At 43.5% G+C, this 18,561-nt stretch overlaps 1 protein-coding gene across 6 annotated transcripts in view; it reads right to left on the reverse strand.

Annotated features, from left to right (window-relative positions):
• Positions 1-5,658: 5,658 nt before the first annotated feature.
• EZH2 (enhancer of zeste 2 polycomb repressive complex 2 subunit) overlaps positions 5,659-18,561 on the reverse strand; it is a 58,966-nt gene continuing 46,063 nt past the window's right edge. For 5 of the 6 annotated variants that reach the window (XM_079947546.1, XM_079947543.1, XM_079947544.1 and 2 more), the window contains 7 exons: positions 17,605-17,730; positions 16,730-16,908; positions 8,655-8,750; positions 7,454-7,535; positions 6,600-6,680; positions 6,391-6,475; positions 5,659-5,981 (listed from right to left, as the gene is read on the reverse strand). In XM_079947546.1, coding sequence (XP_079803672.1) covers positions 5,921-5,981; positions 6,391-6,475; positions 6,600-6,680; positions 7,454-7,535; positions 8,655-8,750; positions 16,730-16,908; positions 17,605-17,730 — 710 coding nt within the window. In that variant the 3' untranslated portion in view covers positions 5,659-5,920. The remainder of the gene's footprint in view (positions 5,982-6,390; positions 6,476-6,599; positions 6,681-7,453; positions 7,536-8,654; positions 8,751-16,729; positions 16,909-17,604; positions 17,731-18,561) is intronic. The other variant, XM_079947545.1, reaches the window with a different exon arrangement.

The raw sequence follows: 18,561 nt of genomic DNA on the forward strand, positions 1-18,561 counted from the left end.
TAAATCTATGCCGATTAAGATTGTTCAGGTTATTTCCCCCCCCCAAATAATATTTATTCAAATTTTCAAAAAAAAAATTACAAAAAGGAACACAGAATACAGAAACACAACATATCCAAAAGAAAAGTAAAATAAAGAGATAAAAAAGCAAAAAACAGCCAAAAAGAAAAAAAGAAGAAAAAAAAAATACAATCAAAAAACCCAACCTTAATATAGTTCCCTTTCTTATTTCCTTGACCTCCTCACACCTCCCCTCTTTGTATTCTACTTCAAATAGATATTTCAGCAAATCCTTCATCCTTGTTTTTATCCTTATAACTTATCTTAATATATTGTAACTTTCCATTCTCTCTTTTACCAATTAGCCATCCACTTTTACTTTATTTAATCTTATTTCTCATTTAAAACTGAAATATCTGAACTTACTCTCTTAAGACGTTTCCCCTGAGATCATAAAAATTCCATTCCACGATTTCCCCATCTCTCATTAAAAGAAAAAGAAAAAAGAAAAAAGATATACACTTTAGCTTCCCAATTTTTCTTTCACCAACTCCCCTCCCCGGTCTCGGCCCCTACCAACAGTTCCATCAATAAAAGTCCATCAACCCGGAGATCTTAAGTCCGAGGCTCTTAGCTCTCTTTCATGTCCCCTCTGCCGATCTTTTTGATAGTCTTTGGTGTTAAAAGACAAATCTCGGGGGAGCTCCAACCCAACAGTAGTCATATTCCTTCTTAGCAAGTCTGCCAGGCTTCCATAGTTGAAGGTAGGGCCCATAGAATATTCCAAATCTTGTTTCACACTCTTTCCAAATCCAAAGGCCCCAAAGACTCCAATCTACACCTGGCTCAGATTCACATCCCAAAAGTTACCCGATCCCCACTTAGGGTGATCTCCCCATCCCTCATTTTCCACCCCAAGCCAGGCTCTCACCTCCAAAGACTGGCTTCTCCTAGTAGCAATCATATAGGGCCTCAAGTTATAATCCAACATTTGCCTCTGTAGGGTTACAGCTCCCCCTTGCATCACTTTCACAGCAGCAACTTTCTCCTCTGGTTCTCGAATTTGTTCAATTAAGATAGACTCCTGTGCCGGGTTCCTGTCAACCTCTTTGCCGATGCCCACTTTTGTTCCCAGAGTTTCAACATTAGTAGCCATAACATTTATCTGTTCTTGCAGCTTTCCCAGCAGATAAAATGTCCTGTTCAATTCAGACGCAACTTCCTTCTCAGCCTCCATCCTTAAAAATATCCAAGGTCAAAGCTGATTTCTCAGAGCCTTTACCTTTAGTCCAGCTGCATTCTTGCAACAATATCCAAGAGCTCCCTCTAGAGGGACACGGTTTCCATTCGCTCCTTCCAGCACGGTCCCAAAAGTCCCAGACGTAAAATTGTAGCAATTCAAATTACCTTCCTTCTTTTTGTACACAGAGACGGACAATAGCAACAAAGTCCTTTTATATGTTGGGGCAAATGTCCCTATTTTCAAAAAGGGGAAAAGAGAGGACCCAAATAATTACCGCCCAGTCAGTCTGACATCAATACCAGGGAAGATTCTGGAGCAGATCATTAAGCAAACAGTCTGTGAGCACCTAGAAAGGAATACTGTGATCACCAATAGTCAGCATGGATTTCTGAAAAATAAGTCATGTCAGACTAACCTGATCTCATTTTTTGACAGAATTACAACCCTGGTAGATGAAGGGAATGCAGTGGATGTAGCCTACCTTGATTTCAGCAAGGCATTTGACAAGGTGCCCCATGATATTCTTGTAAAGAAGCTGGTAAAATGCGGTCTTGACTATGCTACCACTCAGTCGATTTGTAACTGGCTGACTCATCAATGGTTCCTCTTCATCCTGGAGAAGAGTGACTAGTGGGGTGCCACAGGGTTCTGTCTTGAGCCCGGTCTTATTCAACATCTTTATCAACGACTTGGATGATGGACTCAAGGGCATCCTGATCAAATTTGCAGATGACACCAAACTGGGAGGGGTGGCTAACACCCCAGAGGACAGGATCACACTTCAAAACGACCTTGACAGATTAGAGAACTGGGCCAAAACAAACAAGATGAATTTTAACAGGGAGAAATGTCAAGTATTGCACGTGGGCAAAAAAAATGAGAGGCACAAATACAAGATGGGTGACACCTGGCTTGAGAGCAGTACATGTGAAAAGGATCTAGGAGTCTTGGTTGACCACAAACTTGACATGAGCCAACAGTGTGACGCGGCGGCTAAAAAAGCCAATGCAATTCTGGGCTGCATCAATAGGAGTATAGCATCTAGATCAAGGGAAGTAATGGTGCCACTGTATTCTGCTCTGGTCAGACCTCACCTGGAGTACTGTGTCCAGTTCTGGGCACCACAGTTCAAGAAGGACACTGACAAACTGGAACGTGTCCAGAGGAGGGCAACCAAAATGGTCAAAGGCCTGGAAACGATGCCTTATGAGGAACGGCTTAGGGAGCTGGGCATGTTTAGCCTGGAGAAGAGGAGGTTAAGGGGTGATATGATAGCCATGTTCAAATATATAAAAGGATGTCACATAGAGGAGGGAGAAAGGTTGTTTTCTGCTGCTCCAGAGAAGCAGACACGGAGCAATGGTTCCAGACTACAAGAAAGAAGATTCCACCTAAACATTAGGAAGAACTTCCTGACAGTAAGAGCTGTTTGACAGTGGAATTTGCTGCCAAGGAGTGTGGTGGAGTCTCCTTCTTTGGAGGTCTTTAAGCAGAGGCTTGACAACCATATGTCAGGAGTGCTCTGATGGTGTTTCCTGCTTGGCAGGGGGTTGGACTCGATGGCCCTTGTGGTCTCTTCCAACTCTATGATTCTATGTTCTATGATTCTATATCTTGACAGGTAGCTGTCAGATTTATCAATTCACCGTCAACGGGCTCTCGCAGACCGCTCCCGGGTTTAGGGAAGTGGCGCTTCAGTTCCTAAATTTTAACCTCCTCCTGCAGGTTTCCCTGCTTCCGAAAAGAGTATTGATAGTAGTTTCAATCAGTGGAGTTTTAATCCTTTAGGTAAGACTCTCCACGACCTTAGTTAACATATTCTTATTTACAGAAAGGGGAGGTGGACTTCCTGTTTAGACCTTCCCCGATCGGTGCCAATTTAAAAATATTTTAAAAGCCCAATTTCCGTTCTACTCACGGGTTGTTGTTTAAAATCCAATTGTCCACAAGAAAAAGTCAGCGCTCTCCAGCAACGGCTATGCGGCTTCACTCCGTGAAAAGAGCAGTTGACTCACAGCACTGCGCCACTCACCCCGTTCCACTCCGAAGCCCGTAAACGGGTTTCCTTGCGATTTGGGGGGGCACAAAAGGTGCCCGCTGAGTCCCACGTTCACAGGCTTCACCCGCCTATGATTTCTGTAGGGTCCCCACTTCGCCGTAGCGGTGCAGACCCGATTTTCACGGAGCTAGTCCCTCTGAATCAGAGGGAGTCTGCCATTAGCTGATGGCGCTAACCCGGAAGTAAGATTGTTCAGGTTATTTAACTTAATGGTTGGAGCATGCTTAGTGGATGATGGTCCATCAAAGGGGCTATTGTGGCTACCTAGCGTACAAGGCAGGAAATGCACACAAATTCAAGGAAGAAGGGCCACTGAATATCCCGTCCATTTCTTGCTTTTTATACGGGCAGCTGATTTTTTTAAGCCTCTGCTTTTTACTTCAGTCCTTATGACTATTACTGTGTGTTTCATGACTTGGCAGCAGCCACACTTGTTTTTAACAGCTTAATGGCAGCTGCCTCGTTCTCTAGAACAACCCTGGTCATCTGTGAGGCCTGCTATGGTGGCTGTCTCAAACACGGTTTCTGTGATACACCCAATTTCACTGCTTGGAATAAGGCTTGCTGCCACCAAAGGTAAAGGGAACCCCTGATCATTAGGTCCAGTCATGGCCAACTCGGGGGTTGCGGCACTCATCTCGCTTTATTGGCCAAGGGAGCCGGCATACAGCTTCCTAGTCATGTGGCCAGCATGACTAAGCTGCTTCTGGCGAACCAGAGCAGCGCACGGAAACACTGTTTACCTTCCCGCTGGAGCGGTACCTATTTATCTACTTGCACTTTGACGTGCTTTCAAACTGCTAGGTTGGCAGGAGCAGGGACCGAGCAAAGGGAGCTCACCCCATCATGGGCATTTGAACCGCCAACCTTCTGATCGGCAAGTCCTAGGCTCTGTGGTTTAACCCACAGCACCACCTGTGTCCCTGGTGCCACCAAAGCACACTGCAAATTTGCCTTTTCTAAAGCAGCAGTTGCTTCAGCACTTCATTGATCCTTCCAGTAACAACAGGGAGCCTGTCATGAACCTGATGCCTCCCTTCCTCCTGTTTTGTTTACTACTACAGAAGTACTACAAAGGTGGAGGCATTTCTTGGGGCAAGCTCAGCCAAATTGTGCGAGTCTACCCAGATTCTGCAAAAGGGACGCAGGTGGCACTGTGGGTAAAACCTCATTGCCTAGGACTTGCCGATCGTATGGTCAGCGGTTCGAATCCCCGCGGCAAGTAGATTAATAGGTACTGCTTTATAGCGGGAAGGTAAATGGCGTTTCCGTGTGCTGCGCTGGTGCAGGCTTGCCAGAGCAGCTTTGTCACGCTGGCCATGTGACCCGGAAGTGTCTCCGGACAGCGCTGGCCCCTGGCCTCTTAAGTGAGATGGGCGCACAACCCTAGAGTCGGACACGACTGGTCCTTACGGGCAGGGGTACCTTTACCTTTACCCAGATTCTGCAGCTATCCCTTCTTCAAGCTCCTATTATGTATCCTGATGCCTGCTCAGTTCGCCCAAGTCTAACCAACCTGCTCTTGAACGTCAACAGCCAGTGCCTTCCTTGGAGGTTTTTAAGGAGAGGTTGGATGATTCTGTGATAATACACAAATCTTTGGGTATTCTGGGAAGATTTAAAATTAGTTCTTATTTGTTGGGTGCTTTAGAGATGACTTCACAAAGATGCATTTTATAGTTTAAGTTCAGTGGATAAATGTCAAATGTCACAAAATTATGAAAACATTTATTCTTACTTTAGACCCTCTACAATCAAGCAGATGTTTAGGGAGACAAAGTCAGCTGTGTGATCAAGAAAAGGACATCTATACTTGAGGCCCTCACTGCTCATTGTGCTGTTGATTGAAGATGGGAAAAGGGATGAAAATTGCAAACCTGTAAGAGTGATGACAGAATCAAAGTTGGAAGGGACCCCGAGGGTCATCTAGTCCAACCCACTGCAATGCTGGAATCTTCAACTAAAGCATCCAGGATAGGTGGCCTTCCAACCTCTGCTTAAAGAAATCAAATGAAGGGTGGTTACTGGTGAAAGTTTCATGGGGGTTCATGGATTTGAACCTATGCCTCCAAGCTCTGCCAAGCATACTGATTCTTGTTGTCATCTTAGGTTGAATCCACCCCGGCTGTAAGCTCTAGTATGTTTTTGATTCAACATTCTTCCTTTTTAGGAGGCGGGACAGTTTGCTAGCAGTAGCTGCAAACGATAGTTACAGGCTTTACTACAGGAGAATCCATTACATTCAGTTTGATCTGTCATGGCGAGTACCTAACATGAGCTTTTTCTCACCCAAAAGCTCAAACACACTTTCATCCAGTCTTGGACCTGAATTAATGATGGAAGTAGACCACTTAAATTCAAAGTTCAAGTATCCTTTATTCAAGGTTTAAAAATGTACCATACTGCATTATTGCAAAAGTTCAATGGTACAAAACAGGGTTGCAGCTGGTGAGAAGGCAATAAAAAGTTGATTTAAAATTTGTCACTATAAATTACAGGTACAGTACTCTGCAAATTCTGCATTTGAAATTGCATCAATTCAATCTTCAAAAAAATTGCCCACAGTACTAGAAACTCCTGAAGATAAGGCAGCTGTTTTACAGAAGAGGTAGTTGGTATCAAGGAATCTCCATTTCTCTTTCAATGCCTACATACTTGAGGGCATCAGCCTGGCTGTATCTGAAAGAAAGTACAAAATGATTTGTTAGATTTAGGAGTTTCTAAAGTGTCAAAACAAAAGGAAAAATAAAGATGAAAAGCAATTTGACTGCAAATTGAGTTTACCACTCAAAACCTCTACACAAGTCAAGTCAGATTAGCAGGGCAGTTGTGGAAGATCCCAGGCTGGAGCAAGTGCTGTTGGGTGTCAGGGCAGAAAGATTTTCTGGGTGGCACAGAAATGACTCCTGTAGTCAATCATTTCTGTCATCTGCTAGTTACCACATCTGCTAGGCTACCACACTTTCGGCATTTCCTTCTTGGTAAAATGATCAGCAGGTTGCATTCCCAAGACCTAAACGCTGAAACACTTGATAAATTTGGGCTGTTGAATGAGAAATGTGGTTGGTATTGAACACGCTATACATACCTATAATCAAAAAACAGTTCTTCACCAGTCTGAATGGCTCTCTTAGCAAATATGCCTATTCTGTGATCTCCATTAACCATCATAACTGTAAAACAAAAAGTGAAGTTGGTGCAAGGCTTTATAAACCTCTCTTCTTTTTAAATATCTTGAGTGCTAATCGGATTCCTTGCTCATTTAGCTATATTCCCGTAAAATGTATAAACACTCACCTTTTGCATAGCAGTTGGGATTGACTGAATGGTTTGCAAATCTTATTTTGTTACCCTTCCTTGTTGCATCAACCACAAAATCTAAATAAAAAGACTGTTGTTAAAATGTCTGCAACAGACTGAAAAGTGGATACTATGGCAATATTCACTGAAATTGCTATCTGGAAGACTGTTAACAGTTAAAATGCTATTGTCTCTGGCTTAACTTGTAATAACATTGAACACAGCCAGTTTATCTATAAAAATGTTTACTTGTAATCTTACGTACGTGTCTAATGCTGTACAAGAAGCTTATCTTACACATGTTTTAAAAAGTTTTTAATTTCAAACAATGGATGTTTTTGAATGAAACGCTTTCTCTGCTTCAGTGGTGTAGCCTGGGTTGCCAGGGCCCAGGGCCGCTCAGAGGGTGGGAGGGAAACGGACGGAGTGCGCCTGCGCATTCAACTGCCTAACGGCATCCACATCACCCAGGAGATTGCAGCCACAGAGGTAAGAAAAGATGTTCCATTGTCTGGAGAGGTCACTTCCTGGTTCACATGGAGAAGCTGTTTTCAGCAGCAACCACTCCTGTGCCCCCCACCCCCAAGGCTTCATGACGGCTCTGCTTTCCTTATATACCAGCCTTGTTTATCTAAAAAGGTTTGCTGTGACGATCTATGCAAGTCTGGACTAAATGTTGACACCTCCAACAAGGTAGCTAATTTATATATAAATGCTGTTCTGATCCCATGCCCCTCCTACTGTCTGAAACCTGAGGGTGCACTTGGCTGGAAACAGTCACATGAAAACAAGCAATTTTTCATATCCCAAGGGAGGCTAAATAGTGGAGGGATTAAGAGTAGCACACATACCGTTATTCAGATTGAAGAGAAAACTGCACATATATTTGTCATATACTTTGCCTCGTCTGTCTGCTTCATCCTGAGAAATTATCTGAAAGGAAGATTTATTTGCAATTGTTTTGGTAACATGCACAAACAGAAGTGTCTCTCATCCCCCAAATTACCAGCTATCTTTACACGATTGCTGATTCAGCAGTTGAGTAGAGAAACTGCCTTTTGGCAACTTTTGCAGAAAGTCTAACAGGACTCAAAGCCGGATCAAACCTGTGTGCCTTCTAGGCAGGTGCATTCAGATACAGTGGTACCTTGGTTCCTAAACGGCTTGGCTCCCAAACAAATCGGCTCCCGAATGGCGCAAACCCAGAAGTAAGTTTGTGAACGTTTTTTGGAACCCAAATGTCAATTTCAGCTGTCAGCATTATTTCCAGGGCTAATCAACCAATTGGAAGCTGCGTCTTGGTTTATGAACGTTTTACAAGTCGAACGGACTTCCAGAATGGATTGAGTTCGGGAAACAAGGTAACACTATATTTAGATATTACCAGCAGTTGCATGCCAAAACTGACTTTTAATAAGATTATAGGGAAAGAGTATCCTAATACTCAGTTTAAACCTTGGCATGCAGTACTTCATGCTGATATGTTAAAACAATAAAGTTGATACATTTTTATTGAAGATTTGTATTGCTTATTGGTACACCCTGAAAGGCATCTTATCATGTAAATAGGAAGGTGGGATTTTTTTAAAAAAAGTAATTTATCATCCTCCACCACCACATTCCGTCAGCATTTCCAAGTCTGCTACTGCTTTAGGCTATCTGCACCAACAGCATAAAAATCAAGTTACTCTCTTTTTCACATCTGTCCCTGCTGTCTCTCAAAGTCATGATTTATTTGAAAAAGGGCTGATGAACTGCAGCTTGACATACAGCAGAATTACAGTGGTACCTTGGTAACATAGTTTTGAGTTACGAATGCAGCAAACCCAGAAAATGTATACTTCTGGGTTTTGCTGTGCACGCATGTGCAGAAGTGGCGCCTCCCGATAAGGATTTTTTGGGGTTAAGTACGGACCCCCGCGACAAATTAAGTTCGTATCCAGAAGCTCCACTGTATTAACTAAGAGGCATGCAATACAGAGGACTTTCCTGAAGATTGGATTATGAAGTAGTATATGAAAAGGCTAACTTTATTCAAATTTTGTTTCTTACCTCACCACAATATTCAGAGATGAATTCATTTTTCTGCACTGGATCCTTAATGAAAATGCCCCAGCCTGCCACATCAGAAGGTGCTAGCAGCAAATGCTAGCAGAATGAAAAAGGAAGCCCCTTAAACATGCAGAAAAGATGTAACTCTATCCAAATACCTATGCAGCTGTTACAGAAAAGGAAACCAGCTGGAGTAAAGTAACACTTGCTTTGCTCAGACAAATGTTCCCGTCAGCAGTCTACTTGGGTGAATAGTGTCACGCTCTGGCTGAGACTCACAGAAGGGCTGGCATGTTCCAGAGGAGCATCTCCTCCCCAAAGCTTCCTTGCCAGAATGAGTCCTGCTCTGCAAGCCACGCCGCCAGGAATGGAACCTGGGTGTGCACACAATGACTGTCTCAGGTGGTACAGAACGATCCCAAGAGCTAATCCCTGCAGAGCATGCTCCCATGTAAGGCAGGCCGTAGACCATTCTTCTAGCAGTGTATAGCATTTATTTTATATAACTAGTTCACCTCTGCTGCTGTGTGTGTTCACAGCTCTACTGTCATGTATTTTATTTTCCCACCAAAATCAGTATCTGGAGATTAATAATATGTGAATTATATTGCCATAACCTCTAATCCTGGTTTTATTTAAATACATAAAATTATTATTTAAAAAGCGTGTGGCCACTTTTCAGACATTAAATAATGAATGGAACTTAGAAGTTTTTTGAGCTGTGCATCTCTGCTGTAGAGATCTCTCTAGCACTGCCACAAGTGGGAAAGCAAGCAAGAGGGAAGTTCAGTATTGGGATATAGGAAGGGCTTTGCAAGTGACAAATGAAAGATTAGGTAGCAGTCTTCTTGGTAGTTATGTTACTTTAGAACATAAAGAATTCTGAATCTGCTAATTTCTGTTGAAATTAATGTAGCAATCCCTAGAGCAGGGAATCTGTGACTCTCCTGACATGGGGCTGCAGCTCCCACCAGCCCTGACCCCTGACCCCAGTGGCTGGGGCTGATGGGAGCAGGAATTCAACAGCAAGTACAAAGCCAGTTCTTGAATGCTCCCCTCTCCCCAGTTTCCTGCCTGCTACAAGAATGACCCAGTTCACACATAACAATAAGACAAACCACAGCTTAGTGTGAACAAACACATTTGTGGGTTCCTGGAGCAAGGATTACAGCAGCAGCAGCCGCTGCAGCCCACTCCCAGGCCATTCTACCTGGGGCTAAACTATGGCTTGTCTTAGCATTACACCTGAACCCAAGCTTGCGATTTGTTTTCCCCAGAAACCTCAAGTTGTAAGAACAAACCTTGTTGGCTTCTCATGGTATGTCTAGAGCAAGACAAACCATGAGCCAAAGTTCAAACAACACTAAACCATAGCTTAGCCCCAAGAAGCCAGGGAGCAGCAGGTCTGGGAGAGGAGTGCTGCTGTCGTGATCGCTGGATAAAGAACCCGCATCCTTACCTCTGTGTGCAACATCATGGTTTGGGGCTTAGCATTACATGCAAACTAAGCTACTTAAGCTATCATGAACAAATTCTTCAAAGGTGGCCTAGGATTGGGGGGGGGTGGGGTAGTTAACCCATATTTGGCAGTATTATGGACCAATTCTTATTAGAGTGCCGGTGGTTTTTGCACAGAAGCAGTTCACACGTGCATGAACCTACAATCACAAGTAGTGGTGTCTGTACAAATCCCCACTTGCTGTTGTCATCATTAAGCAGTTAAAAGGAAAGATTGGTGTAGATTTGTGAAATGGGGACACTGAAGACAGTGGATTGGGTATTTCCTCTCACATGACCTCAGGCAGGAGCAAAGACTTGTGGGAGGCAGGCACTTCCTCAGTTTTTTGGATTTGCCAAGCAGCAATGTTCACCGAAGCACCTGAAAGAATAGCAGCCTCCCTCCCTTCCCGGCTCATAAATCAATAAATAGAGCAGCAACTGAGTACCCCTCTTATAGGAAAAAAAACCAGTGTGACTGCAGACCATCACAGGGATGGTTCCACTGTCCCCAGCGTCCCGATTTAACAAATCTACACTTCAGGTAAGCCTATTTATTTCATGGGACGCTGGGAACAGTGGATTGGGACATACCACAGCACTTCCCCATAACTGGGTGGGTCCACACGGCTGACAATGGTGTAAACAGGAACGGTTTGGATTCTTAGATCACGGACTGCAGTTTCTTGAAGATGGACTTCTGGCAAGCGATGGGCTGCACCTCACAACGGTTGGGAGGAATGTTTTTGCCAAAAATCTCAGAAACCTCATCAGGAGGGCTTTAAACTGACTAATGTGGGGGAGGGAGACAGGGCTCCTGAAGGTAGGAGTCTATCAATTGATGAAGATGATCATCCAAATGTCATAGACCAAATGGAGCAAACAGCACGCAGACCTAGTGGTGGGAGGAAAAAATCCTTAAATAAGAGACACGGGGGAATGATTAATGGACTTCAATGTCTGTACACTAATGTGCAAAGCATGGGAAATAAACAAGATGAGCTTGAGCTCTTGGTACAGCAAACTAAATATGACATAATAGGCATCACTGAAACCTGGTGGGATAAGTCCCACGACTGGAATGTAATAATGGAGGGATACAATCTATTTCAGAGAAACAGACCAGACAAGAAAGGAGGAGGAGTGGCGTTATATGTCAGGGATGTGTATACCTGTGAAGAGATCCAAGATTTAGAACCTCAAAGCCAAAGTGAGAGCATTTGGGTCAAAATTAAGGGAGAGAAGAATAACAGGGACCTCATTGTGGGAGTTTACTATAGATCCCCAAGCCAAACAGAGGACATAGATGATGCCTTCCTGGAACAGATGGCCAAGCATGCAAAAGGAAGGGAGATAGTAGTAATGGGGGACTTCAATTACCCGGATATTTGCTGGATGTCAAACTCAGCCAAGAGCATAAGGTCAAACAGATTCCTCACTGGCCTTGCAGACAACTTCGTTGTCCAGAAAGTGGGAGAAGCAACAAGAGGAACAGCCATTTTAGATCTGGTCCTAACCAATGTTGATGACCTGGTTAGTGGGGTAGAAGTGGAAGGATCATTAGGCGCGAGTGATCATGCTCTTCTGAAGTTTACTATACAGCGGAAAGGAGCAGCCAAGCATACCAGGACTCAATTTCTTGACTTTAAGAAAGCCGACTTCATAAAACTTAGGGACGTGCTGGGTGAGATCCCATGGACAGTAATACTAAAAGGAAAGGGAGTTCATGATGGCTGGGAGTTTGTTAAGAGGGAGATAGTAAAAGCACAACTTCAGGCAATACCAATGAGACGGAAACATGGAAGGTGCCTAAAGAAGCCAGGGTGGCTATCTAAAGAACTTTTAACTGAGTTAAGATTAAAAAAGGATGTGTACCAAAAATGGAAAAGGGGGGAAACCACCAAAGAGGAATTCAAACAAATAGCCAGCACGTGTAGACACAAAGTCAGAAAAGCTAAAGCACAGAATGAACTCAGGCTTGCTAGAGAGGTTAAAAGCAACAAAAAAGGCTTTTATGGGTATGTTCGTAGCAAAAGGAAGAAGAAAGCAACAGTGGGGTCACTCAGAGGAGAAGATGGTGAAATGCAAACAGGGGACACAGAAAGGGCTGAACTCCTCAATGCCTTCTTTGCCTCAGTCTTCTCCGATAAAGAAAACAATGCCCGACCTGAAGAATTTGGAGCAAATGATTCAGCAGAGGAAACACAGCCCAGAATAACTAAGGAGATAGTACAAGAATACTTGGCTAGTTTAGATGTATTCAAGTCTCCAGGGCCAGATGAACTGCATCCAAGAGTATTAAAAGAACTGGCAGATGTGATCTCAGAACCACTGGCAGTCATCTTTGAGAATTCCTGGAGAACAGGCGAAGTCCCGGCAGACTGGAGGAGGGCAAATGTTGTCCCTATTTTCAAAAAGGGGAAAAGAGAGGACCCAAATAATTACCGCCCAGTCAGTCTGTCATCAATACCAGGGAAGATTCTGGAGCAGATCATTAAGCAAACAGTCTGTGAGCACCTAGAAAGGAATACTGTGATCACCAATAGTCAGCATGGATTTCTGAAAAATAAGTCATGTCAGACTAACCTGATCTCATTTTTTGACAGAATTACAACCCTGGTAGATGAAGGGAATGCAGTGGATGTAGCCTACCTTGATTTCAGCAAGGCATTTGACAAGGTGCCCCATGATATTCTTGTAAAGAAGCTGGTAAAATGCGGACTTGACTATGCTACCACTCAGTGGATTTGTAACTGGCTGACTGACCGAACCCAAAGGGTGCTCATCAATGGTTCCTCTTCATCCTGGAGAAGAGTGACTAGTGGGGGGGCACAGGGTTCTGTCTTGGGCCCGGTCTTATTCAACATCTTTATCAACGACTTGGATGATGGACTCAAGGGCATCCTGATCAAATTTGCAGATGACACCAAACTGGGAGGGGTGGCTAACACCCCAGAGGACAGGATCACACTTCAAAACGACCTTGACAGATTAGAGAACTGGGCCAAAACAAACAAGATGAATTTTAACAGGGAGAAATGTCAAGTATTGCACGTGGGCAAAAAAAATGAGAGGCACAAATACAAGATGGGTGACACCTGGCTTGAGAGCAGTACATGTGAAAAGGATCTAGGAGTCTTGGTTGACCACAAACTTGACATGAGCCAACAGTGTGACGCGGCAGCTAAAAAAGCCAATGCAATTCTGGGCTGCATCAATAGGAGTATAGCATCTAGATCAAGGGAAGTAATGGTGCCACTGTATTCTGCTCTGGTCAGACCTCACCTGGAGTACTGTGTCCAGTTCTGGGCACCACAGTTCAAGAAGGACACTGACAAACTGGAACGTGTCCAGAGGAGGGCAACTAAAATGGTCAAAGGCCTGGAAACGATGCCTTATGAGGAATGGCTTAGGGAGCTGGGCATGTTTAGCCTGGAGAAGAGGAGGTTAAGGGGTGATATGATAGCCATGTTCAAATAGATAAAAGGATGTCACATAGAGGAGGGAGAAAGGTTGTTTTCTGCTGCTCCAGAGAAGCAGACACGGAGCAATGGTTCCAAACTACAAGAAAGAAGATTCCACCTAAACATTAGGAAGAACTTCCTGACAGTAAGAGCTGTTCGACAGTGGAATTTGCTGCCAAGGAGTGTGGTGGAGTCTCCTTCTTTGGAGGTCTTTAAGCAGAGGCTTGACAACCATATGTCAGGAGTGCTCTGATGGTGTTTCCTGCTTGGCAGGGGGTTGGACTCGATGGCCCTTGTGGTCTCTTCCAACTCTATGATTCTATGACACACTGATTACCAAACTTGGTATACACTGTACGGCCAAAAGCTGCCTGAGCTGAAGACATTTAGTTTAACTCACAATGCCTAGTGAAAGTGGAAGGAGGAGACCAAGTGGCTGCCCTACAACTCTCTATTAAAGTGGCATCAGCCATAAAGGCAGCAGAAGTCGAGGCTGACCCAGAAGACTGAGCAAAATATGAGATGGGTGGGGCAATTTCATAGTATCGTAAGCTAAGAAAATGCCGCCCTAATCCCTCTAGCTAAGGAAACTGAAGTGACCTTTGCTCCTAAGCAAAGGACAGTAGAGAGCTTTACTTTGGACGCGGAATCAGCATGCCTGTTCTTAAGCCAAAGCATGCAGTGTGCCACTATTTGAGAGGCCATAGCTCTAGTTGCAAATTGTGTGTCCATAGTTGCGTCTGCCATAAAGGCTTGTGCTTGTAAAGGTTTAGAAATGGCTTGGCGCTGATGAATGGCACCTGGGGGAAGGGAGTGCAAAAGGTCCTTGAGCCACACACTGCTAGCGTGTGCAGAGGAAGATGCTGCGCCAGATGCCCTTATAGACAGGGCAGCTGCAGCTTGGATTTTTCGAAGTGCAAACTCCAACTTCCTATCAGTTACATCCTTCAATTGGGCGTCTCTTTCTTTAGGAACAAGATTCCAAGAAGACAAAAGTAAAACAGGACTATCTACTGTAGGTTTCTTATCATATACTTTACAGGCTAGAGATAAATTCTTTTTGGACTGCATAGGGGTATCCAACTCTGATTTGACTACTGTTTATAGCACTGAAGGAACTAGCATATAATTAGATTTTGTGCGGTTATCAATGAGCAAAGTAACTGACTCTCAGAGGCAGGACTGGGAATTGTGGTAGGCTTGGGGGCCATTTCCAGTGCATGCATTATTTTGCGTTTTAAAATAGGAGCATTAGCTTCCTGGAACAATCTAGTGGAAAGACAGAACTATCAATCCACTCCGCCTCAATTTCTGACTCTAGAAAAGATATTTGGGAAGAAAGTGCTACATCCTCAGCATCAGATAAATCCTCCCCCATAGAAGTAAATGGATTGGGCACAGAGGCCCGCCCCCCCTTGATTTAGCCACACGTTGAGAGGAGGTCACCTTTTTAACCACAGAGGTAGATTTTTTAGGTTGTATGTTAAACTAAATCCTCTGATAATGAAGCAATCGGTGCCCGTTTCAACTGTTCAATTAGAGTGAATGGAAAGATGGGAGCTGAGGAAGCTGGCCTGGTCTGAGAGTGATGTTAAAGACCCTTTTGCACCCTGGTCATCCGTGAATCCTAACATTTCTGGTTCAGAATCAGATATATCTTCTATAACGTCCCTTCCAGTAACATAGGGTGGAAGAGCAGAATCAATAGCAACACACACAGACTGATTCCTATGAACTGGAGTCTGTGGAGGGCCAGGCTCATTAGCTTGCAATAAAACTGCAGTCGAAATATTTTTTCTTGGGGCAACAGAAGTAGTAGAAGCTTCATTGCGCCTATTTCCCTTAGAGGGTAGGACGTGTTTAAGCTTTTGTTTAGCCTTTTTGGGAAGAGGTTCAGGGGCTCCTTGTATAGGCTCCATAATAAATCAATAAATGGAAACAAATGAAGTTGTTCTGCACGCAGCCACATAGGGCAGACTGAGTAGCGTTCCCTTCCAATGCCACAAAAGTGGACTATGGGAAAAGGAAAAATATACGTCTCTCCAATGCTGTCACAAGTGGACTAAGAGGAAATAGACCGCAAGTCACAGAATAATAAGTGTAAAGAATAATAATGAATGGATGAATGAATGACTCCTTAACTAGGAGGTTCAGAAGCAATCTATCAGTGCCTGCTCACTCCATCACCACAACTGCAAACCGGGAGGAGAATATACTGCTGAGGAACAATAACCCCTACTCTTTCTGCTGTACCACGGACTAGGAGAGCAGTCAATATGAAGCCTTAAGTGATACAGAAAATAATGGCTAAAGGCTGTAGAAATCACCAAAGAAATGAGGTGGTGATATGGAGCCAGCGGCCACTGAAAGTGAGATGCAATTGCAAAAAACCTCAGGTAGGATTCCGCCCCCCCAACTTATCTTTAAATCTGATCTGTAAAATGGCACACGGCAAAACGGAGCCACAGTGTGCAAAAAACAAGCATATTCAGCGACCCAGTTGGAGAGCAGTATACAGGGACGCTCTGCAAGAAAGTAAACTAAATAAAATAAAAACGAGAAGAACTAAAGTTGCTAAAGGGAAAAAATGGTGGCAGGGAGGGACAAAATATTTTTTGGAAGATATATATTCTAAAAAATATTTTGTGCGTGTGTGTGTGTGTATGCGTGCAAGACTCAAAGACAGGTGTTAAGTTGCTAAAACTAAGGAAGATTATATAAAATAAAGCAACAATAAAATGAGATCCAAATTGAAAAACTTATCTGAAGAAGCAGGAGAGCCAGGCGAACCATACTACTGAGTCAGGCAGGAGAAAAAACTGAGGAGGAAGTGCCTGCCTCCCACAAGTCTCTGCTCCTGCCGGAGGTCATGTGAGAGGAAATACCCAATCCACCGTTTCCAGCATCCCATGAAACGAATTACAAGCGTTAATCACCCTTGGGGTCAAAAATTAGAAATGGTCAATGTGAAAGTTCTAAAGGAATCTACGTGGTGCTATACAATTTGGTTTAAGTAGAAACCATATTCCAAACTGTTGGCCAAGAAAGCGCTTGCTTTTATAGTGGGAGGCGTTTTCCTGAGCTGTTGGGGATTAGCATAAAAAATGGAAGCACCTTTTTGGATCCTCGCTGAATGCTGCAGTTCTTGCAAGACACATTTTTGCTGTCCCAGTGATCTGCTGCTCCGCATGTCAAGCAAAGGTCTGGATCACACTCACGCACAGCCAAGTAGCAAGGACACTGCTTCGTGTTGCACTGAGCTTTGCAGCGGCAGCCGGGAAACCTGTTTTGGCCTTTAAGAAGAACAAAGCAGGAAGAATGAGCAGCTTGGCCAACATTGTATTTTGCATGGAACAGACCTGCCCTGTACCTGAATTTTGTTCATCTGAAAACTTACAAATGTCATTTAAGCTTCAATTTGATATGCTTAGTACATTAAAATAAATTTATTTTCACACTAGTAAATTTATTTCATGCAACATGAGACCTGATAAATCTCTGAAGTGGCAGACAGTATTTTCAAATAGGCAATCATCTACAGGCAACTCCCCATTGGCATGGGGGTTGTGTTCTGAGGCACCGTGTCAGCCCGCCCCCTTCCGCCCCTTCCGGATCCGAAAACAGTGCACATGTCAGTGGTTGTGCGTGCCTTCAACACATGCAAATGGGGAGTTGCCTGTACGTAGCTGGAGCTGTCTTCATTTCTCATATAGCAACAATAACTTTCTTTAACATGCCAAAAAAAGATGCAGACAAAAGTCAAATTTGTAGTCATAGCAAAATGGCTCTCTCAGAACTTCCTGGGACAGAGCCCTTTAAACTTTTCACCATCTGCAAACCCCTAACATACTTGGTGAGGAACACTGCATCTAGTTTGGTCTGAACACTTCCATCCCTACAAGACATGAAACTTTCCAGAGCTTTTAAATTCCACCAACTCATTGAAGCATTGACTCTCATACAATATACCCATTTCCAAAATGACTTACATTCTGAACTGCACTGACAGAACTTCTCACAGAAATTTTGAGCAATTACACAGGGACACGAGCTGTCACAAGGCTGACGTGGGTGATCACATGGCTGGTAGTTGTAAACATGATTGGATGACCCATCTGAATAAAAAAAATAACATTAAGACAAATTTAAGAAAATGGCATTTGATAGAAAAGATCCTCTGAAAACCGTAGCTATAATACTTAAAGTTTCAAGTTGGAACAGATGAACGTTGTCAGGGAAGAGTTAGAAGTTTTCAGTTTATCAGAGGGAGAAAGCATTCCCCAAGGGGGGAAGGAGAGCAGTGAATCTAATAGAAGAGAAGAGGAGGAACAACAGGGAGGGACCGGCTGTTCCCAGGAAAGGCAAGGGTGAAGTTCTAGCTCAGATTAGGAGGAGGGGAGATACAGGCCAGCTCTAGCCAGGAGGTGAGAAAAAAGAGCGGGAAGGCGAAGGGAAGGGCGCCTTCGCCATTTTGAGAGTGGCTGGTCACGGAGAAGCAGAGCTCAGAAGGTATCTGAAATATGTGACTCTGAGGAATAATATTTAAGAAGCGTTTATAAGATTGTTTTGTTAATACGCAATAAAAAGTTTTATAAAAGAACAAGAAGCGTTTGTGTGGTGATCTGAAGAGGACAACGACCAGGCCTGACAAACATACTGTAAAATGAACCTAGGACTTTAACCAAGTTTACTTGTCTTGGCCTCATTACTTTACAATGTATTAAGGTTACACCGTTATGAATGTATTACAGAGAAAGCATTTCCATGCTTGTAAATTAACATAATACTGCAAACATGTCTATTTCACAGCGTATTTGCAGCATAACAGATAATGCAAATCTAGATGGCAAAGCCACAATTTTATTTTTAGAATCAAAAGCCTACAGAGATAGAACACATGTACATATAGAGAAGTCACAATTAACAAGACAGCATCTTATACTTTT

This window comes from Podarcis cretensis (assembly GCF_951804945.1).
Source record: "Podarcis cretensis genome assembly, chromosome: 12".
In the NCBI taxonomy this organism is placed as follows: domain Eukaryota; kingdom Metazoa; phylum Chordata; class Lepidosauria; order Squamata; family Lacertidae; genus Podarcis; species Podarcis cretensis.